General features: G+C 37.6%; 1 protein-coding gene across 45 annotated transcripts in view; it reads left to right on the forward strand.

Annotated features, from left to right (window-relative positions):
* CLASP2 (cytoplasmic linker associated protein 2) overlaps positions 1-24,168 on the forward strand; it is a 178,009-nt gene that overhangs the window by 150,995 nt on the left and 2,846 nt on the right. For all 45 annotated transcript variants that reach the window (XM_027581900.2, XM_027581902.2, XM_027581906.2 and 42 more), the window contains 8 exons: positions 2,740-2,883; positions 4,050-4,156; positions 5,560-5,713; positions 8,841-9,069; positions 16,474-16,667; positions 17,187-17,315; positions 19,758-19,964; positions 21,548-21,664. In XM_027581900.2, coding sequence (XP_027437701.1) covers positions 2,740-2,883; positions 4,050-4,156; positions 5,560-5,713; positions 8,841-9,069; positions 16,474-16,667; positions 17,187-17,315; positions 19,758-19,964; positions 21,548-21,664 — 1,281 coding nt within the window. The remainder of the gene's footprint in view (positions 1-2,739; positions 2,884-4,049; positions 4,157-5,559; positions 5,714-8,840; positions 9,070-16,473; positions 16,668-17,186; positions 17,316-19,757; positions 19,965-21,547; positions 21,665-24,168) is intronic.

Here is a 24,168-nt window from a genome sequence, read left to right on the forward strand (position 1 = left end):
AACAAAGGGAAAAAAAAAAAAACCAAGAAACAGACTCTTAACTATAAAGAACAAACTGAAGGGACATCTGGCTGGTTCAGTTGGTGGAGCATGTGACTCTTGATCCCGGAGTTTATAAGTTCAAGCCCCACGTTGGGTGTAGAGATTACTTAAAAAAATCTTTAAAAAGAAAAAACAAACTGAAGGTTAGCAGAGGGGAGATTGGTCAGGGGATGGGTTAAATAGGTGATGGGGATTAAGGAGTGCACTTTTGATGAACACTGGGTGATGTATGGAATTGTTGAATTACTGTATTGTATACCTGAAAGTAATAACACTGGCACTGTATGTTAACTAACTAGAATTGAAATAAAAGCTTAAGAAAAAAGAAATGGAATACAGTATTCTAATGAAGACCTGATTTATGTTGTGAAATAAGTAAATAAATGAATAAAATGCATCTAGTAAAGCAAATATACACTAAAATATAAACTAACAAAAAATGAATGACTTTATCCGAATATACAAAAAATATTGCATTTTAAATCATACAGCTTAAACCCATATTAATGCAGAAATAGACAAATAGATCAGTAAAACACAAAGGACCAGAGGATCAGAAACAGTTTGGTTTATATAGGAGGTTAATTCATGATAAGGGTGTCACTTCATGACATGAAAGGATATATGCATTGGAAAATGGTTTTAGAACAGTTGGCCTCTCTACCTCTGCAGGGAAAGAAAGCTGAATCTCCTACAGCAAAATAAAGCCTAGATGGAATAAAATATGCCTTAACAATCATTAATTCATTTGCTCAGAGTAACTTGAGGCAGTTTCAGTGTTGTTCCAAAAACACAGGATCATAAAGTTTTGTTTCAAAATACAAATAGTTTTTTGTTTTTGTTTTTTTTAAGATTTTATTTCAGAGGGGAGTAAGTCAGAGGGGGAGACGAATCATGAGAGACGATGGACTCTGAAAAACAAACTGAGGGTTCTAAAGGGGAGGGGGGTGGGGGGATGGGTTAGCCTGGTGATGGGTATTAAAGAGGGCACATTCTGTGTGGAGCACTGGGTGTTATGCACAAACAATGAATCATGGAACACTACATCCAAAACTAATGATGTATGGTGATTAACATAATAAAAAATTTAAAAAAAAAGATTTTATTTCAGAGAGAATGCATGTGCGATGGGGAGGAGGGGCAGAGGGAGAAAGAAGGCAGAGAATCTCAACTGCTGAGCGTGGAGCCTGACAAGTCTCACAGTGCTTGAGGTCATGACCTGAACCAAAATGAAGAACCAGACACTTAATTGACTCAGCCACCCAGGCGCCCCCCAAATAGAAATAGTTTTATTTAAGTACTATTAACACATTCAAGGACATACCCACACAGTGTATATTGGGCTTATATTATAGCTGTTTTTTAATTATATTTTTATTATTTTTTTTACTGTTTATTGTATTTTTCCTTCAGCGGTATATGATCGCCCTCTTCCGATTTCTTCATGTATAGAGTTCCATCATCTTTCAAGGCTGTGTTGTATAATGTGCCATTGCTCTGATGTAACATAATTTAACCATTCCCCTAGTGTTTTATATTTAGGTGTCATAAACATAGAACACTTAGGTTTTCATAGAATGGGGTCTGAAAAGGTCCAGGACAAGATATGCATATTTTCATCTGAGTCATGATTGTGAACTATTTGGATTTCTTCCTCCTCTCAGTTAAGTTTCTGTGGTAATCTGAATTTCAAAGTTTGGCTTTCAGTAATTCTGTTGATTACATTAAAAGAAGAAAGTAAATTTGTAGGTTTTCTTAACCAATCTGAGTAAGCTTTGTTTTGTTCCCATTTCCACCAAAACATTATTTTCCATTTATACAAAATGAATAGTGAAGTATTAAGTTGCTCTGAATGGACTTTGTATAGCTTAGGGGGGTATATACAGGTTTCCTCCACTATCTGAAAGAATGTTCCTATGAAACCTTTCGTATGCCAAAATGGTGTAAAGCAAGGAAGCAATTCCATTAATTCATATGGAAAAACTTGTAAGACTTCCCAGACCCCAAAACATAGCGTCTTTTAGGCTTTTCTGATACCTCAGGATACATCTTGCTAACAGACGCACAAAATAAATCAAGATAAAGCACAGAATGCTTACATACACAGTTATGGTGGCTTGATACTGAGTGTAGTTCCTGCGAAAGGAGCTTGGTGGTACCATTCTCACTGCTCAGAGCGAGTGCTGCCTTTATAAAGGCTCACTGCAAAACAAATGCTGAATACTATTTTTGCTTTTTGCCTTCAATGTAAAAGTGAAGAACTTCTTTGTTTTTCTTTTGGTACTGTTGTAGGTCTTTCATAAGAGCAGAGTGGTGTAATGTGAACTTTTGAAAGGTGTAGGATACCTGTACTTGTATATTTCCATCCATCTTTCTTCTTGTAATCATTTATGAGGAAAACTGAAGAAGTAGTGTATATTGGTAGAATAACCCCAGAAACCAGTTAACTTTTGCCATTGAGTGCTAGATTGTATTTGTGACATTTTTTATATTCCCTTCTTACCTTCAAAAAATAAATGGCAGGCCAATTGTTTTCTCATACTCTCCCAACAAAGAAATTTGAAAGCATATAAGGACATCTTTTTCTGTATTAAAGATGGCCTAATGCTATTTAACAGAATTGTTGAGTGAAGAAAATTGTCTCCTTTGAGTAACCAAAATATACATCTCTACTTATTCTGTGTCTTTGTTTTCTAGGCAGCACAGTCAGTGCTGATTTCCTTATTTGAACTCAATACCCCAGAGTTTACAATGTTATTAGGAGCTTTACCAAAAACTTTTCAGGATGGTGCTACAAAGCTTCTTCATAATCACCTACGAAACACTGGAAATGGAACCCAGGTATCTTTCAGTTATTTTCTTGACTATTATGTGATGTGATGGTTTCACAGCAATTGCTTTCTTTTACATGTCACTTTTGCATCTGTATTAGGCAACATCTCCTAAGCAGTATTAAATACGGTCCTGGAAAGAACATAGTCCTTAGGCTTGTCATGTTTATGTAGTAATTTGGTATACATTCGGTTGGTGGTGAACGATGGCCAGGGTATGAACAAGGAAAGAAAACCAGTCCTTATTTGAGGACTAGAAGGGATGACTTGGTTAACAATAAGATCTGAAGAAGGTAGGGCTTTAAAAGGTGTGTTCACAAACCTGTTGACAGGTTTGTGGGTCATAGTTGCTTGAATACAGAATTTTGTTTTGGGGAGGTAAGGTCTGAATAAATGAAATATTACAGTATTATATGTAACTAAATGGCAAGAATCATTTACATAATATGCCAAAAAAATTAAACTTAAGTTTTAAAAAGACAGATATTTGATCATGTATAAAGAAAAATTAGATGCACTTATGGCAGGCTTAATGTAAAGTCTGAGGGTTAAAAACAATCTGAGAACAATTTCTTGGGACTAATTTCTTTTTAAAAGGAGAGGGATTGTTTATATCTTAAAAGGTAGGCAAAATAATAACAAATTTTACTTTAGTACACTTGCGAAAATCATTTATAAAGCAAACTCAAGGAGGAATAAAATTTGAATATTAGTAATGGTTGGAAGGAAATTGGCTTAGAATGAGAGGCTAATTTAAAATTGTCAGTTTGGGGGGAGTCTGGCTGGCTCAGTCTGTAGAGCATGCAACTCTCAATCTCAGGGTCATGAGTTCAAGCCCCACTTAGGGCAGGGAGTCTACTAAAAAATAATTCTTTTAATTTAAAAATTAATTAAAATAGTTTGGGATCCTGTTGAATCTGTGAGAAGGAAGATGTTGATAATATTTGAGAGCAGGAAGTGGGTGAAGAAAACAAAAAAGACTAAAGAGGTAGATTTCTGAATGGGGAGAAGGTTTTTCCCTATGGAAAGGAAAGATAAGTACATGATTATTTAAAATACTCACCTACAAATATGGCTCTTTCATATTGTCCAACTTCTTGATTGCATGGCTTCCTTAAGAGCCTTTTAGTTGAACTTACTGTCATATGTTAATATTTACTTGACTACTCCAATCAGGGTTCCATGGGGAGTCCTTTGACGAGACCAACACCACGTTCACCAGCCAACTGGTCCAGTCCTCTTACTTCTCCTACCAATACATCACAGAATACTTTATCTCCAAGGTAATAAAAGGGTTATTTTCCATCATGGTTTGTGTTTGCCAATTCCCATTCTTAGACAACAGACACTAATATAATTCCATTTATATTCAATATAATATTGATTTCTACTTGACTTGAAAGGTCTTGACTCATAGAATCTTAGCAGATGCAAAAAACTTTAAGTATATTCCAAAACTAACCCTTTAAATGAAAATAATGCATAGGATATCTAATTTTTATGTAAGTGAAAAGAAAACTTACACTGCTTTTGTAAATTAGTGTTTGAAGCATTAAGTGGAGTAGTTATGTTACTCAGATATGCTTATAGACAAAAACAAAAATAGAGAAGAAAAAAGAAGGAAAGGCTAAATATAAAATGGCATTATGTCTGTGTCTTTAGGAAAGAATGTGACTGTGAGATTGGTCCTTGATCTAAAATATAAGCTATGTAAAATTTTCACACACTTAAGCAGTTCAAGCATTGGCTGTATTTAAGATGAAGTTCTTGACTCATTAATAAACTAATATTTTTTCCCTTTTGCATGCCTTTTAAAAAATCATTTGCATAGTAGTCCATATTTACTAACATAGTTATTAACTTGATTTTATTAGCCGTATATCATAGCATGCTTCATATTTATTGCAATTTATAGGATACTTCATCAGCATCTAAGGAAGAAAAATACATTGCAAACTTAACATCTAGATTATTATTCCTTGTGACACACGTAACAATTTGATGGCTAAATTCCAGCTTCAGTTGAGTTTTAGAGTTTGATTATAGAAGTAATGTCAGTAACGTGTATGTTCGGTGTTAAAACTTCCCTTCCTTCCTATAAATTTGTGTAAAATACATTTATCTTCTCTTTCAGCTGTACCATTATTATAAGTTAATCACAGGAGTTAGCAAACTTTCTGTGAAGGGCCATATGGTAAATATTTCAGGCTTTGTGGGCCAGGCAGTCTTTGTTACCTCTACTCAGTTTTGCTGTTACAGTGTGGAAAATAGCTGTAGCAGATACCTGAATAAATAAGTGTTGCTGGTTCCAATACGATTTAATTTATGGACACTGAAATAAGAATTTTATATGATTTTCATTGGAAAAGTGTTAGGAAATGTTATTTTGACTTTTCTCTTAACCATTTAAAAAGTAAACGTTTTTAGATTTCAGAGGTCATGGTTTGCTGACCCCTGGTTAATCAGAACATTTTTGAAGGTGACAGACAAACCGGGTGTTAAGGGCTATGCCTTTAGAGTCATTGTAAGCTGCCCTTGGTGGGTGGACAAGGGGACATATACCTGAACCATTTATAGTTGTCAGGTTTTGCTTTGTTTTGCTAATTACGTTTTGAGTATCCTACATAATCTCAAATGTGTTTGTGTTTTGAAACTATACATAAATAATTAGTTGTCTTTTTCATAGTGCATTTGATTATGACACAGAAAATATGAACTCTGAAGATATTTATAGCTCTCTTAGAGGTGTCACTGAAGCAATTCAGAATTTCAGCTTCCGTAGTCAAGAAGATATGAATGAGCCATTGAAAAGGGATTCTAAAAAAGATGATAGTGATTCCGTGAGTATTTGAATATTCTTACATTGCAGGCTTTTCCATTAAGAGGTGTTTTTTTTTTTTTTTTTTAAGATTTATTTATTTATTTGAGAGAGAGAGTATGCTCAGGCAGGTCGGGGGGGGGGTGTGGGCAGCGGGAGAGGGAGAGATTCTTAAGCAGGCTTCGTGTCCAGCAGGGAGCCCGACACAGGGCTCAATCCCCTGACCCTGAGATCATGACCTGAGCTGAAATCAAGAGTCAGACGTTCAACTGACTGAGCCACCCAGGTACCCCTCGTTAAGAGATCTTTGTTGGATTTTTTTTTTCAACTTTGCTTTCTGTCATTTTTCCGATGTAACTTTTTAAGGGATCAGTCACTCTGCAAGCATTCACTGAGTACACACGCCAGGCACTGTTCTGGGTCTTGGATTTTACAAGGCAAAGTTGCTGTCTTCAAGTTCCTTATAAATTTTCAGATAGAGATGAGTACTATTGAATTTTATGTTAGAACACAAAGTGAATCTATTTTAGATTATTTGGTCAGGGAAGACCCCTCCCAGTCAGTGGCATTTGCTTTGAGAACAAATAAAGCCATACAAGATCTAGGAGAGAAGAATTCCATAAAAGAAGTGGCAAGTGCAAAGACATTTAGATGGGAACAATTGTGCATAGTTGGGAACTGGGATGAAAGGCAGTGTTATTGGGTTGTTGTGAAAGAGTTGGGGGGTGGCACATGGGCCAGATCACATGAGTCTTATAAGACTAAATACATTTAGGTGTTTATTTTCCCATTAAGAGTAGTGATAGAGATTTGCATCATCAGTTTGGGGGCTCCAGTTGAGAATGTTATGACCCATTTTTCTGACATTGGTGAATATTGTTTAGTTTGTTGCTTCTGCCATCATACAAAGAGTAGTTGTTTTGGGTCGGGGAGGGGAAAAAAGAGTAGTTGTTGTGTACACTGCTGCTGAAGACTTTCCTCAAAACAAGCCATCCCACCATTTCCTATGGAATCTGTGGTTCCTCAGTGTTTGCAGAATTGTAGAACTTTGCAGTGCTTCAGCACGTCTCTAAAGGGCTCCCTCCTCTGCCTTCCTGACTGCTTTCCTGCTGTCTTTTCTCCCAATGCCTATCTGGCAGATGGTCCTACTAAACTGGATGCCAAAAACCAGCTTACCACTCAGATTTGAGGTTCCCCACCCCAAAAGCTACATGAAGTAGCAATAACAGTTTAGTAATACAAATCATTGCTTGAGACTTTTTTTTCCTCAGAGATAGCAGGATACAGTGTGGGGAGCTCAAACAGTGGATTCTGGCAGAAGTGAGTTTAAAATTCCAGTTCCTGGCAGTTATTAACTAATCATATACTTTCACTTCTAAGCCTCAATGTCTTCATTAAGAAACTAAGGATATTACTGCCTACCTTAAAAGTTACTGTAAGTGTAATAAATTATATGACTCATTAGCTACATCCAGCTGCTTGTTTGAACTTCTCATCTTTCCCCCTAGAGCTCCTCTTTTCTGTTTCAGTTGATAGCAGCGCAAGTTGCTCAGCCAAAAACCTTGGACCAAGGAGTTGTCCTTGTCTCCTCTCTTTCTGTCATCCTCCATACTCTGTCAGGAAATCTGTTGGTTCTGTTTTCAGAATATATCCAAAATCCATCCACTTCCCATCACTGCTATTCTGGCTTGAAACATCATCATCAATTCTCTCACCTGGGTTATTAAAATAGGCACCTAACTGGCCTTCTTGATACTGCCCATTGGCCTCCTGTCATCCGTTCTCACTCCTCGACTTCTAACTCAGTAGGAGGTCCCAGAATAAAAGCCAAAGTCTACACAATAGGCTTTTCCTCCTGTTACCCCTCTGGTCTCATCTACTTTCCTCTGCGCCAACCACACTGGCCCCCTTGCTATTCCTTGAACTTCCTGGGCATGATCTTGCCTCAGGGCCTTTGTCTTGGCTATTCACTCTGTCTTAGATATCCTTTGTCCAGATAGCTTGATGGCTGATTTCCTCACTTCCTTCAAGTCTTTGTTCAGATGGCTTACTCTGACCCTAATCTAATCTGCACCCTCCTTCCTCCCACCACAGCACTCATGGTCCCTTTAATCCTGCACTGCCTCCCATACACTAATCAGCTTCTACCATACCATATACTTTACTCGTTCATTATGTTTGTAAATATCTGTCCCCCCACTAGAATGTAAACTCCATGGAAGTGGACATCATTCTCTCTTTTGTTCACTAATATAGCCCCACTGCCAGGAACAATGCCTGGCACGCAGTAGGAGCACAGTACATGTTTGAAGAATATTTGTAAAGTACCTAAGTAATGGCTTAACACATAGTTGCTGTGAGTAGACAGTGACAATGGTGATATTGATGGTAGTAATGATTTTCATACTAGTATTGGCATCAGTGTTAGTATTGATGTTTTGGTAAGTATGTTAATGCATTCAAACTTCATCAGGCATCTTTTCAAAAGTTACAGTCCTTGAGGCCTTTTTTAAAAAAAAAATTTTATTCTCTTGTACTTTGTTGTCATTGTGTAATTTACTACCTTAATAATGGAATCTGGCAGTTTTTAGTTCTGTGTTGCTAATGAAAGTCCTTTTATATCCTTAACTGGCATAGAGAAGCTTTTGGTAATCCCACTGAATATTGTTTGGTCAAGCCATTAGCAAGGGAACTATAGGAATCATTAGAAACAGCATTCTTTTGTGATTTTTATTTGCCCTCACAGCTGTGCATTGTTTTTTTTTTTTTACATCTTCACTCTAAATTTTGACATTTTAAATAAGTTTTAACTTATTATGTTGATTCCCATTACTTAATTTTTTTCAGCTGTTTATTGATACCTTTTTTAAAATAGACTTTGGGAAGCAGTAGGGAAACATCTTTTTAGAATTTCAAAGAGATACTTAAAAATGAATTAATTTGTAGGGTGCCTGGGTGCCTCAGTCGGTTTAGGCATCTGACTCTTGATTTCAGCTCAGGTCATGATCTCAGGGTCGGGTCATGAAGTTGAACCCCTTCTCTCTCTTTCCCTCTGTCCCTACCCCCCACTTTCTCATTAAATAAATAAATAAATAAATGTTTTTTGAAAAATGAATTAATTTGCTATGCCTTCTCCTCCCCATTAATAGATGTGTGGTGGTCCAGGGATGCCTGACCCAAGAGCAGGAGGTGATGCTACTGACTCAAGCCAAACAGCCCTTGATAATAAAGCTTCATTGCTCCATTCAATGCCTGCTCACTCCTCTCCTCGCGCTCGAGACTATAATCCATATAACTACTCAGATAGCATCAGTCCCTTCAATAAGTCTGCCCTCAAGGAAGCCATGTTTGATGATGATGCCGACCAGTTTCCTGATGGTAGGTTCTGAGTCATATTTTGTGTTTTAGAGGACTGGTAATCAATGAAACAAAAGAAATACACGTGCTCTTTTATTATAACTCCCGAAGAAGTAAGGAGCTTTGGGGTGGGAATGTTTCTCCCATCTTTTAGGAGCTCATTTCTAGTTGTTTGGTAGTTTTCTACCCCAGAATGAGAAACGGGGTAATCCTGAGATCATCATCAAAATCAGGAAAACCTTACTGACTGCCCAGAAACAACTGAAATCAGTTGTAGCTTATAAATTTAGTTTATCTCTAGGCACAATTCAGTCATTAATTTTTATACCAGCATGACAAAACCCTTTGAAGAACTACCCATTCTTTATAATAGCCCTTTAATAAAGTGTGAAATCATAAACAAACTCTAGTAAGATGCATTCAAGACCAAATGTGAGGTAAGCTACCATTAGAATTTGGAGCCAGCTTAGGACTAGCTCTACACTTTCAGTGGCTTATTCCAAGGGTGTGGGACTAGCTCTGACACTCAACAGTGGCTCGGAACAAGGGCATAGGACTAAGTTCTAACACTTACTAAACTGTCCAGCCTGATATTTGGTTGACTGTCCAGAGTGTCACATCTGAAAGAGGGTGGAGATGTACTACCTACCTGCCCTTCCAATTACAATATACAGTTAGGTTCACATAAAATGTATAAAAACTGATATAAAATATAAAACATTGCAAATGGTTTAGGTATTTTTAATAAGAAGGAATTACATTTTTTCTCTACAAATTACTAATTCATTTTTTTTTTATTGGAGACTCAAGTAATATAAAGTAATAGATAACTATGTGGGTGAATTTGAAAGTACCCCCTTACCAGTCTCATGATATTATACTTAGGTAGTTTCTCGTTTTCCTTTGTTCCCCAGTATTGCTGTCAGTGAACATATTTCTGCATAAACTTTTATGCACATACAGAAGTAATTTACTCTAAGAGATTCCTAGAGATAGAATTGCTTGATTAAGAGATATGTAAGTTGAAATTTTGAGAGTTACTACCCAATTACCAACTCGAAACACTTGGCCAGTTTAGGTAGTGCTGATTTCCTCACCAGCACAGAATGTTCAAACTTTTAAAATTTTGACATCCATCACCATGATGGATATAAAATAGGCCACCCTAACGAGCATTTCCTTAATTATTAGGAAGACTGAGAAGTTAGGTATCAGAAATATTTTTTTAATTTTTGTAATTTGGTAAGTAGAAAAATCTCTTCATTTTTATTTCTTTGATTACCAATAAGGTTGACGAATCATGTTTTTACCAATATGTCATGTTAAGAGTCTTAATATATCACAGTTACCACAAAGGCAAAATTATGACAACTTGCCAAACTAAGTCTAAATTACATAAGAATCTATAAAATTGCCAAAATGATTCACTTTGATGTGTTTTGATTTGTCACAAATGGTTGACTCTGTTACTGAGGTTTAGTCACAATAGCAGCAAAACAGGAGGGAATAAATTGGACCTAGCATGAGTGTGTCGTTTAAACCCTCCCTTGCTGCAGCAGCGTGGTAAACTGAGACTTAGTTTTAGCAGCTTTAATTGTTCTTAAATTATTTATGTACAGAGGTCACATGCTGGTGGACCAAATTGGTTCCACTGACATTTCTTGCCTTGGCTGCAATATATATATTTTTTTTAATTTTTATTTTTTTTAAACAATCAAAAGTGTAAAAGATGGGGGTACAGCACAAAAACTTTTCCTTGAGCCATTTGAGGGTAAGCTGCCAAACCGATCACCCAAAATACTTTAGGATGTACTTTCCATAAACAAAGACATTCTCCCACATAACCACAATATACTCATCCAAATCAGGTAATTATCATCAGTACATTAAGAACCACCTGCCCATAAACCCCATTAGAGTTTTGTCAGTTGTCCCAGTGATACCTTCTAGCCAGAGGATCCACTTCAGAATCTCACATTGCATTCAATCATGTCTCTATTGTCTTCTTCAGTGTTCAGTCTTTCCTTTGTTCTTGTGACCGTGGCACTTTTGAAGGTCAGAGACCAATTATTTTGTAGCATTTCCCTCAATTCAGGTTTGTCTGATGTTTTCTCATGATTGGATTCAGGTCATGTGCTCTTGGCATCAGTGTCCCAGAAGTGATAGTGCATTCTTCAGGTAATACATGATTTCACTTTGCCCTTTGGTGATATAAACTTTGGTCACTTGATTATCATGGTGCTTACCAGGCTTCTCCACTGTGAAGTTACTCATTCTGTAATTAATAAGTCTTGTGGGGAGGTACTTTAAAACTGTATTAAAATTTATTCATTTAGAAAGTTTCATTTGCCAATTTCTAACTGTATGAACTCATGGTTTGCATTGTATTCAGTGGGTTATAATTTGTAACGATCATTTATTTTGATGCTCAGATTGTCTTTGATTTGACCTGTTCTTTTGACATGTCCCCATCCTTGCATGCTGGCATGACAAAATATTGTACTGTCCCTGCTTCAGTCCTGGAATCAGTCATTTCTCCAAGGAGCGATCCTTGGTTTCATTTAATAGAAAATGGTCTTTAAAGGCTAGAATCTGGGCATGAGGTGTACTCACTGCTAGTGGGATATCACTATTCCCAAGACCTCTCAGTGGCCAGAGCTAAGGAATGTATGTGTGGTGTGTGTGTATGCGTACACACACTGATTTACAACTGTTTATTTCTGTATCAAAAGCTGTGAGTTTACTCCAATTCCAGTTTAGCACCATAAGATTAATTCTAATTTCCTCCCTTTCCACATTGATAAAGCCCTTTTTTCTGACACTGAGAAACCTGGCTTTCATTATCTTTAATATATTTACCTATTTGATCAATCCTCCTGTATGCAACCAGTTTTCGATCTCTGCCACTACCTCCTCACCTTGCTGGGCTCTGCCACTCCACGTGGACACCCTCAGTTTGCTTGGGCTCTGACAGTTCACACCTGGTCACCACTCCATGTGGACACCCTTCTTTCCCTGGCTGAGCTCTAAAATTCCATACTTTGCCACTATCACGTGTGGAAGGAAGCCCTGCTTACTCTGCTCAGGAATCTGTGTCCCCAGGCCTAGTCATTTGTAATTTTGATGATTGGAAAAAATCTCTTCATTTATGAGGTTGAGGATTCGTGTTTTTACCAGCTGCTTATGTTAAGAGAGTTAATATATCATAAAGCCAAAACTATGACAGCTTAGCAAGATTACCCCACGTGGGGGACGCCTGGGTGGCTCCGTCGGTTAAGCATCTGTCTGCCTTCAGCTCAGGTCATGATCCTGGGGTCCTGGGATCGAGTCGTGAGTTGGGCTCCTTGCTCAGCAAGGAACCTGCTTCTCCCTCTGCCTGCCACTCCCCCTGCTTGTGGGTTCTTTCTCTGTACCAAATAAATAATTAAAATCTTTAAAAAAAAAAAAAAGATTGCACACTTAGTAACTGACTGATTCTCTTTTCCTTTACTAAAGAGCTTATATTTTCCATTTGTTAAAGGAAGACATCTTTGGAAATTATATAACTGAAATCCAAACTGGGTAGAATATTTTTGAACTTGAGAGAATTATTTCTTCGCAGCATAATATTTGATTGATTTCTGAGACATAAGACAGCCATTTTATGTTGAACACTCTTTGAAAATGGATAAGCCCTTAGTTAAGCAAAATAGTAGTTGCTCTAAGCTTCATATAGCAATTAATCATTTATTGCTTATGTTCATTTTTAAATTTGAGATAGGGAAGACCTTGTTTGACATTATTTTATTGTGAACATTGCTAACGTCACCCATTCTTTTTAATTTTATTGACCGCCATTGCTCTTTTGATTTTCCTTCCATGTCTGCCCCAATGCAAAATTTCTCCTCCTTTTTTTGTCTTTATTTTTTTTTTAAGATTTTATTTATTTATTAGAGAGAGAGAATGAGAGATAGAGAGCATGAGAGGGAAGAGGGTCAGAGGGAGAAGCAGACTCCCCGCCGAGCAGGGAGCCCGATGTGGGACTCTATCCCGGGACTCCAGGATCATGACCTGAGCCGAAGGCAGTCGCTTAACCAACTGAGCCACCCAGGCGCCCTTTTTTTGTCTTTAAAGTCCATAACTTTTGGCAGGAGATAATAATTTTGTTCAAGTCAGAATTTCCATAAAAAGAAATTGTTTTGAAATTCTTAGACTTATTTAGTATGTCTGTTATTCAGATGTTTCTATACACATTACAGACAAACACATTAGTGATAAATTTTTCAAAATTAATGAGTCAGAAGAATTTAAAACTACTAATGTCCACATCTAATTACGATCTTTGTAAAGTTTACCAGGGACTATAATATTCCAGAATAATACTGTTAGTGAGGATGGTTCTGTTATTCAAGAGAGACTCATATCAAAGTTTGCCAATGAAAAGAATATCCCATATTTTTTCAGCACTGCAACAGAAATATGACAATTGTAATCATGCCAATATTTGTCATAAGAACAAAGAAAATTAGTATTAGTTTATTGTGTTCCAAGCCCAGGTCTTCACTATGACCATAGGAAGTTAGTGCTCTCTGCCCCACATAAGAAAACTGAGCTTCCACAGTAATTGAGAATGTACGTTTGTTGCACAAAGTAAGAGGCACAGGTTTAATGGGACTCCAGAGCCTTTCTTTTCCCATGACCATGATGCCTCTCATGAGGAAATACAGTTGGTTACCTTTAGGTTTATCTCATTTGTATCATATAAGTCAGTTTTGTAACAAAATATGTGTTTTCTTTGGCAAAAATTATTTTCCTGTTAGTCATCTGTTCAGACCACTTTATGTCCAGTCATTTCTGATTATCTCCTCGAGTAATTACAAAGCCTATATTCATGGAGAAAAGAGCTGCATTCCTTTGGAAGCATTTTGTGTGTGTGTGAATTCCCTTTATTGAGCTGAAATAAAATACACTTTTACCAGAATGATTCTCTGACATCTGTAGAAGTCTGATGACATGACTTTGCAGGAGTGACTTTTGTGAGGTTTATGGAGATGCATTTGTCCTGCCGCAGTAGCTGCTGTTAAAGCAGCAGTACTGTTCCAGTGTTGGTCTATATAATAAAATTATTTCTAAGACAGTTTTTATCCTCCAAGTTCAGATGTCATCTTTGAACAGAAATTTCTTTTTTATGGTTAGCATTTTACAGAGGTTCTTCCAAAACCCTAATTTGGTTTACCTTGGTGATCATTCTTCCCAGACTATCTCTCATTTTTAAGTTCAGCAATCACATTCTGTGCTCTGTGTATGAGGTTGTTAGTGCTCTAATTGTAGTTTCATGAGCGTTGTCATAATAAACTTCCTTTTTAATAGTTAGTGAATGTTGTCACTGCATTTTGGTTCAGTTTCCCTTCCTTATCGTCTGTTACTTTTACTCTAGTTGGATTCATCTATTTTTTTATTTTTAGAGAGTGGGGGCTTGGGGAAAGGGCAAAGGCAGAGGGAGAGATAATCTTAAGCAGACTCTGTACCCAGCGCGGAGCCCAACATGGGGCTCAGTCCCATGACCCTGCTATAATGACCTGAGCCAAAATCGAGCCAGACGCTTAACTGACTAACCCACCCAGGCGCCCCTGAACGCATCTATTCTAATGGTTCAGCTTGATTTCCTTTCCTCAGGTTTCCAAATCCCCTTAAGTAAAATATAATTTTTCTTTCCCCTACTTGTAGGTGTGGGTTCCCCACAACCTATAATGTCAGACCATTGGTACCTCTAGGTCAGTGGCTAACCAGCTGGCAGGATGAGGCACAGTAGTTCATTTTGGGGAAGTGGGCTCTTTCCTCTTGAGCCTTTGCTTTTGTAGGCAACCGCTATCTCCCAGATGCTAGATCTACAAGCCTTCTCTGACCTATTAGGATCAGCATAAGTGGCAGCCCTTTCCTATGAAAGACCAGCACGTTCTTGCCAAGTGGACCTACAGCAGTATAGCTCCATGCCGTCAACTGTCTTCCCTGGAGATTCAGGAGAGGAAGTAACCCCAGGTGTATCTTCCAAGCTCAGGCACCATATTCTGTGGTTATTTTATTCCAGAGGAGTTAAGGAAAAGAGTCTATGGCACAAGCTCAGGCCACTGGCTGCCAAAGTCCCAGAAGGGCTGAATTTGTCATTTATTTTATCAACAAAAGAATTTAGGAAGAATTCTGGCATTTTGTAATGTTTTAATATGAGCTTTGGGTTGTAACTGTCTTTCCTACAAAAATTATTCAAAGCACTGTAAGTGTCCTCTAACATTCATAAAATTCATGAGTTCATGATTATAGTTTAAAAAAGAAAGCATAAACAAATGAAAACTCTTGTCTCTGAATTTAAGGGAAAATATTAAGTATTTATTCTGCCTCTTCTATCAAACTGCTGTATTTCAGGGTAATCAGAATACCTCTAGTTGATAAAATTACTCTCTACAAAAGAATTCCAGCCCATTTTTAATTCCTAATAAAATAATTCAACAATCAGTGGGTGAAACCATTACTCAAAAGGTTGATTGGGGTGCCTGGGTTGCAGAGTCGGTTAAGCGTCCAACTCTTGGTTTCTGCTCAGATTGTGATCTCAGGGTCATAAGATCCAGCCCTGCATTGGGCTCAGCTGGAGTCTGCCTGATATTCTCTCTCCCTCTCCCTCTGCCGCCCCCCCCCCCCGCTCACATGCACCTATTCTCTCTCACTCTCTCAAATAAATAAATCTTAAAAAAAGATTATTTTTAGGGGGATAGTGCCTGAGTGGCTTAATCCATTGGATGTTTGACTCTTAATTCTGGCTCAGGTCCTGATCTTGGGGTTGTGGGATCAAGCCCCACATCAGGCTCTGTGCTGGGCATGGAGCCTGCTTAGGAGTCTTTCTTTCCGCCCCCTTAACAGCCCCCCCACCCCGGCCAAGGGCACTCTCCCTCTCTTAAAAAAAAATTTTTTTTTTTTTAAAGATTGATGGGGAACTTTACAATGGCGCGATCAAGTTGTCACCACTTAAATCCAGTGGTCATTATTACTATCACTAAAAATGGAGTACCCAAACATTGTGAGCCTCCTGGCACAACACCATAGAAATGCATACTGATGTATGTAAGGATTAAATGATCTCTTTGCCATTTACTAGAAATATTTCAGGAAAAAAAGGGGAGGGACAAAGATGAAGTAAGAATGGTAAAATCTTGATAATTCTTAAATCTGGGTGAGGGCATATAGGGGTCCATTATATTTTTTCCTTATGTGAATTTTCATTATAAAAAGTCTTAAACTAGAATTGGTGTTTTCAAGATGACAAACTGGAAAAGAAAATTAGTCATTTTTTTTTCTTAAAACAAACATTGTCTGTTTCATAATGTTATAGAGTTGTCATCCCCATACTTAGCTGACCTCTAAAGTTACAGAATTAACATTATGTCCTCTTGCCAGATCTTTCCCTAGACCACTCTGACCTGGTCGCAGAGCTATTGAAGGAGCTGTCTAACCATAATGAACGTGTAGAAGAAAGAAAAATCGCTCTCTATGAACTCATGAAACTGACACAGGAAGAATCTTTCAGTGTTTGGGATGAACACTTCAAAACAATATTACTTCTATTGCTTGAAACCCTTGGGGATAAAGAGGTAAATGGCAGGATATGTAAATAATAGCCTGTTTTTCCTGTCTTGGATTGCCTATCCTTGCCTGTTAATCAAGAGCTACACAGATTTGGAAATTGGGAAAATCAGTCTCTTTTACTGCTTCTTCCTGTGTGAAATTTTCATTGTGAGTACTTTTTCTTCTAAACCAATAGCTCAGTGATTTTGAACAATTGACAATGGGAAAAATGAAAGGTTGCTGATAGTATTTTTATAGGAAAGTACAAGTTACTTGTTTTGCATACTTAAACTAGTTGTTCAGAAATGTAATTTCTTTTCTCATAGGATGTTGTTGGTTCTTGATCTCCTATAAGTATAAAAAGTGTGATTCAAGTTTTCAACTAGAGATGTGAAAACTTAATTATGTAATAGACCATATACTTCATGCAGTTGTCCAGGACTTATCCCTGCCCCAATGTTAAGACCCTTAAGTTACAGAAATGGAAAATGTAGAACATTGTCTACAACCCAAAATATTAAAAACATTAAAATATTTCTTCTTAGCCTACAATCAGGGCTTTGGCATTAAAGGTTTTAAGAGAAATCCTAAGGCATCAACCAGCCAGATTTAAAAACTATGCAGAACTGACTGTCATGAAAACATTGGAAGCACATAAAGATCCTCATAAGGAGGTAAGTTACCAGACCATTAAATTATTATTTCATTCTCAGTACTTCTGATATTATTGCATGAAACGTATAAACATTGCTTAAAGAATACCCTTGAAGAGTATCAATCATTCAATCAAATGAACACTTAACTTTGATGTTCCAGGTAATATATCTGATGAAGATGCAATCATATTTTTCTATTAAATGAATTATGGTGATATCATGGTCTTTCACCTAAAATAAGCCATCTCTAAGACATAATCTTGATTTCATTTTTTCCTTCTTAATTTGACTTGTAGTTTTCTAATTTAGAATTCACCAACTGTCACTGTCCACTTACCAGTAAGAATTTTTGAAATAAGTAATGAAGACAAGAATCATTATTTTAAAGTGGTAAAGTATCTATAGGAACTAGATGTCTGTTCAGAGTTTATTCAATAAAATAATGAGGACAGCTTTCCTGAAAGAGTCCTGTAAATTTGTCTCATCTATCTGTCTTTTTATTTATAGCTGTGTAAAAAAAAAAAAGACTTTTTAAGCTTTTATTTAAATTCCAGTTAGTTAACATACAGTATTATATTAGTTTCAGGTGTACAATATAGTGATTCAACACCCGGTGCTCATCAAAACAAATGTACTCCTTTGTCATCACCTTTGTCACCCTTCCCCTCCCCCGCCTCCCCTCTGGTGACCAGTTCTCTATACTTGAGGATCTGTTTCTTGGTTTGTCTCTCTCTCCTGTCTCATCTCTTTATAGTTGTAATATACCCATCACCATCAATTATGTTGATATAACCCTGAGGATTTTTATTAAGTTTCAGAAATAATTAGAAAAGGAAATTTCAAATAGAGACAGCAGTTCTAAGAGAAAGCACCAGAGCAGTAGCATTAGGTGCCTCTGGTAGAACCAAGACATAAGCAAATGAGGTCAAAAAAGGAAAGTTAAAAAATAGCAGTGAGACAAAATAGATCAAAACTAAATGTAAGAGCTGAAACTATAACTTTCAGGAGAAATAGGTGTAAATCTTTGTCATCTTGGATTAAGCAATAGTTTCTTAGACATAACACCAAAAGCACAAGTAGCCAGCAACAACAACAAAAACATAAACTGGACTTTATCAAAATTTAAAACTTTTGTAGTTTCAGGATGCCCACGTGGCTCAGTGGGTGGAACATACAACTCTTGATCTCAAGGTTGTAAATTCAAGCCCCACACTGAGTGTAGAGATTACTTAAAAATAAAATCTTTTGAGGGCACCTGGGTGGCTCAGTTGGTTAAGCATCTCACTCTTGGTTTCGTCTCAGGTCATGATCTCGGAGTCCTGAGACCATGCCCCGTGTTGGGCTCTGCACTCAGCTGGGAGTCAGTTTGAGATTCTGTCTCCCTCTCCCTCTGCTCCTCATGCTCGCTCTCTCACTCTCTCAAATAAGTCTCTAAAAATATATATATAATAAAAGGGCACCTGAGTGGCTCAGTCATTAAGCGTCTGCCTTCGGCTTAGGGTCCTGAGATCGAGCCCCGCATTGGGCTCTCTGCTCAGCGGGAAGCCTGCTTCTCCCTCTCCCACTCCCCCTGTTTGTGTTCCCTCTCTCGCTGTCTCTCTCTCTCTGTGTCAAATAAATAAATAAAATCTTCAAAAATTATATATATAATAAAATGTTTTTTTAAATAATAAATAAAAATTTTGTGCTTCATTGGCACCTGGCTGGGTCAGTCAGTAGATCATGAGACTCTTGATCTTGGGGTTATGAGTTCAAGCCCCACATTGGGCATAGAGTTTACTCAAAAAAAATAAAAATCAGTGTCACAAAGAATAATGTTTAAAAAAAGAAAACTTTGGTGCTTCAAAGGGCACTCTAAAGAAAGTGGAAAGAGAACCCACAGGATAGGAGAAAATTTTTGCAAATCATATGTCTGATAAGGTAATATACAAAGAACTCTTACAAGTCAACAACAAAAAGAGAAATAACCCAATTTAAAAATGGACAAAGGGTGGGGCGCCTGGGTGGTTCAGTCGGTTAAGCATCCAACTCTTGACTTCACCTCAGGTCATGATCTCAGGGTCATGAGATCTAGCCCCATGTCGGGCTCCATACTGAGTATAGAGCCTCCTTAGGATTCTCTCTGCCCTTCTCTCCCAACCCCTCTCTCTCTGTCAAAAACAAACAAAAAACAAAAAAATAAATTACCTGCATTAGCCAACATTAAGAGAACACAAAAGAAGGAAGACTATCTGGAAGAAATATTTCTCCCCATATATCCATTCTGGCTTCAAAAGTTATTGACATTTTGCCAACGCTGTTTTATGTGTACCCTCACTTTTTGTGTGTTTGTTTACTGTAGTTTCAAAGCAAATTATAGATAACTTGTTGTATTGCATATTTCATGAAGTTTGTACTTCTGGGACATATTACAACGTTTTAAAATTTTACTCCAGTTTAAACATTTCCTCTTTGTTTTAGGTGGTAAGATCTGCTGAGGAAGCTGCGTCAGTGCTAGCCACTTCAATCAGTCCAGAGCAGTGCATCAAAGTGCTTTGTCCTATCATCCAAACTGCAGATTACCCAATTAATCTGGCTGCAATCAAAATGCAAACAAAAGTGATAGAGAGAGTATCCAAGGAAACCCTTAACTTGCTTTTGCCAGAGATTATGCCAGGCCTAATACAGGTGAGAAACAAAAATGAGAGGAACAAATTATGATACATTTGGGATTCGGTTATTTTAGGCACTTTCTAGGCAACACTAGTGGCAGGACCAAGCCTTCTTGCTGTCTTGGATATTCAGAGCAAAGAAAGACTTTCCATAACTAGCTCTGTGTGTGTGTGTGTGTGTGTGTGTGTGTGTGTGTGTGTGTTAAATATATACATAACGTAAAACTTAACCATTTAGTCATTTTTAAGTGTGCAATTCAGTTGCATTAAATACATTTATGATGTTGTACAACCATTACAACTATCCAGCTCCAGAACATATTTCATCATCCCAAACAGAAACTCTGTACCCATTAATAATCCCCTATTCCCTCTTCCCATAGCCCCTGGTAATTTCTATTCTACTTTTTCTCTTCTGCTTTATAGGTTCCTCATGTAAAAGGAATCACACAGTATTCTGTTGTGGCTGGCTTATTTCATTTAGCATAATATTTTTAGGGTTCATCCATGTTATAGCATGTATTAGAATTTAATTCATTTTTTTATGGCTGAGTAATTTCCATTACTATGACTACCACAATTTGTTTATCCATTCATCTTTTGATGAATATCTGGGTTGTTACCCTTTTTTAAATAACATAAATATTGCATTGATCTTCCTTATACTTCCTTATACTTACATGTATATGTATATGTCTAGAAGTAGAATTCCTAGGTACTGCCAGATTTCTCTCCAAAATGGTTATACTAATTTACAGTCGTAGATGTAATGTGGTTTTTTCTATGCACACAAACCTTTCATCCACATAAACATTTTAATAATGAGGTCATATTTTATAACATGCTTTGCTTGATCATAAATTGTTAACTTTTTCCATCCAGTAAATTATATTCTATGATGTAACATAATTACTGACTAATATATAGTATGTATAATAAAACCACTTCTGAAGAGAATTAATCATTAATTTCTTTGTGCATCTTTGGTATTATCTTTGACTCTGTTGTAAGCCTAATAGTGCTCACTAAATTGTGGGGTCTTTGAAGATAAGATCCAAATCTCTTCTTTGTACTTTGGTACAAAGAACAGAATGTACGTAGTATGTGTATATCATACATATAGTGGGTACTGAATAAATTTTTGCCAGTTGAATAACTAACTTAGAGTAATGGTAGGGATAGGACAGATGTTGAGCTTAATTCAGCCTGAATTATAGGAGTACCTTGACTGCCAGGCCCAGTTTTACTCTGTTTAGATTTTATTCAATAGTGAAGCGCTCTTGGGCTTCCTGCAGCTGAATGCTTTAGCAGGGCTCATCTGCAGACTTTACAGAGCAGGTTGGCTAAGGGGCAGCTTTCCAGGCTAAATAAGGTAGAACCTGATAAGGAAAGCTAATAGTGGAGTGGAGGTGTGAAGGGGAAGTGGAGGGAGAGAAGGGCACGTTTCTGCCGGGAAAGGTAGGGAGGTTAACTTCAGTCACTAAAGCTTCCTCTCCGTGCTACGCCTGCAAGGTCATCTCTGAGCCACATTTTCTGTCCATGTTGGAATGGTACTTTTTCCAGTCCCCCAGGAGTGCTAACAAGGACTTCTCTCCCTAGGGTTATGATAATTCAGAGAGCAGTGTTCGGAAAGCTTGTGTCTTCTGCCTGGTGGCTGTTCATGCGGTAATTGGTGATGAACTAAAACCACATCTCAGTCAGCTCACTGGCAGTAAAGTAAGTAGTGATGCTTTGTTCTAAAGGTGGTGGCTTTGGTACATTTTTCAGATTTAGTTCTTTGTTGTGTTTTAAGGATAAATTTGTTATTCAGCTTTGAACAAGTCGGGCCTTGAGCATCCAACTCATTTCTCCCACCGTTTGAATTTTAACTGTTTCTACTTTCACGTGTTCACTCAGGTGAGGTAGGGTTGCTCTTTCAGAGCAACCTCAAGTAGGGTAGGTTGCTCTGAAAGAAATGCCTACAGCCAGTGGATTCCTTTCCCACCACCACACCCAAATCCTTACCCCCAAGGACTGTTTAAGAATAAACAGTGGTTGGGGCGCCTGGCTGGCTCAGTTGGTGGAGTGTGTGACACTTGATCTCGGTTGTGAGTTTGAGCCCCACAGTGGGTATAGAGATTACTTAAATACATAAGTACATAAATGAATATCTTTTTTTATTTTTTATTTTTTAAAGATTTTATTTATTTGACGGAGAGAGACACAGCAAGAGAGGGAACACAAGCAGGGGGAGTGGGAAAGGGAGAAGCAGGCTTCCTGCTAAGCAGAGAGCCTGATGCGGGGCTCGATCCCAGGACCTTGGGATCATGACCTGAGCCGAAGGCAGACGCTCAACAACTGAGCCACCCAGGCGCACCATGAATATCCTTTTTTTAAAAAGAATAGTGGCTTTATATATTCATGGATTACTTTATATCTCCCAAAATGTGGAACACTTGAACATTTGTTTAATTTTCCCCTGTGAACTATGATAATCAAATATTTGCTGTCGTTAAGACTTAAAAAAAAAAAAAAAAACTCATTGGGTGGCTGTAGTCATCCAATGAGATCCCATCCGTGAGAAGTTGATCATGTCTTATTGTACTCTATGGAAATGTTCCCTCAGAATTCTTATGTTGAAATCCAATCCCAAATGTGATGGTATTAGGTGAGCCTTTGGAAGGGGTTTAGTTCATGAAGGCAGAGCCTTCATGAATGGGATTAGCGTCCTTATAAAAGAGACCCCTGAGACCCCTTGCCCTGTCTGCTATGTGGAGTTACAGCAATAAAATGGCTGTCTGTGAACCAGAAAGTGGGATATCACCTGGATCTTGCACTATCCAGTCTCTAGAACTGTGAAAAATTAATTTCTATTGTTTATGAGCCACTTAGTCCATGGTATTTTGTTACAGCGGCCTTGATGGAATAAGATGAAATGTTGATACTAATAATAAATGTAAATCTATTTACCCAAGAACCATTGGTCAAGCACTGTCTATACATCAGACGTTGTGCTCAACATTTAGACACTGACCCTCTTTTCCCAGGACTCACAGGAAGCCAGGAGCCCAGTAAAATGATGACAATTTTTATCCTTACAATTGTTTTCTACCTTTATGAAAAGTTTGAGATGGAATAAAGGAACAAATGGCCAAAGCTTAAAAAAAGACTTAAAAAAAAATAGGGGTGCCTGGCTGGCTCAGTCAGAAGAGCATGAAACTCTTGATTTCAGGGTCGTGAGTTCGAGCCCCACATTGGGTGTAGAGATTACTTAAATAAATAAGCTTTAAAAAATGTTTTAAAGACATGGGGCACCTGGGTGGCTCAGTTGGTTAAGCGACTGCCTTCAGCTCAGGTCATGATCCTGGAGTCCCAGGATCAAATCCTGCATTGGGCTCCCTACTCAGCAGGAAGTCTGCTTCTCCCTCTAATCCTCCCCCATCTCATGCGTGCTCTCTCTCTCTCAAATAAATAAAATCTTTTAAAAAATAAAAATAAATAAAGACTTAAAAAAGAGTCTTGCTTTCCTCATTTCTTTGAAACTATCCAACATTGAAATTTATTCTACAAAGTGAGCATAAACTATGATTGTTGAATTGTTGCTTATGAACCAGTTTGCGGGAAACACTCATCCTCATTTAAACAGTTTTCCAAACCCTCGCTATTGTCATTACTATGATCAAATTTATTTTTGAAATAGCAAAAAAGTGGAGAAAATACCTATAAAGCTCAGGTATACACCTTACATTAAATACTTACGTGAGTTATAGATAGATTAGAGCAGTGGTTCTTAACCCTTTCTGAGTTACAGACCACTTTGAGATATGGGTAGTATCTCATCCCAAGAAAAATAAATAAATACAGAAAATTTTACACATAGTTTCAGAGGATTCATTGAGTCCTTGAATCCCATGGACACCAGGTTAGAAACCCTTGAATCAATGCGTTAATGTTTAAATCGCAAACTTTCAACAGCACAGTTTTCTTTTTCCTTTTTTTTTTTTTTAAGATTTTATATAATTATTTGACAGAGAGCGAGCAAGCACAAGCAGGGGGAGTGGCAGACGGAGAAGCAGGCTCTCCGCTGAGCAGGGAGCCCGCCGTGAGGCTCAATTCCAGGACCCTGACATGACCGGAGCCAAAGGTGTCACACAGGCACCCCTCTTTTTTTTTAAGTAAACTCTACACCCAGCTTGAACTCAGGAGTCCCACATGCTCTACCAACCTAGCCAGCAAGATGC

The sequence above is a fragment of the Zalophus californianus genome, chromosome 1 (genome assembly GCF_009762305.2).
Source record: "Zalophus californianus isolate mZalCal1 chromosome 1, mZalCal1.pri.v2, whole genome shotgun sequence".
Lineage (NCBI taxonomy): Eukaryota > Metazoa > Chordata > Mammalia > Carnivora > Otariidae > Zalophus > Zalophus californianus.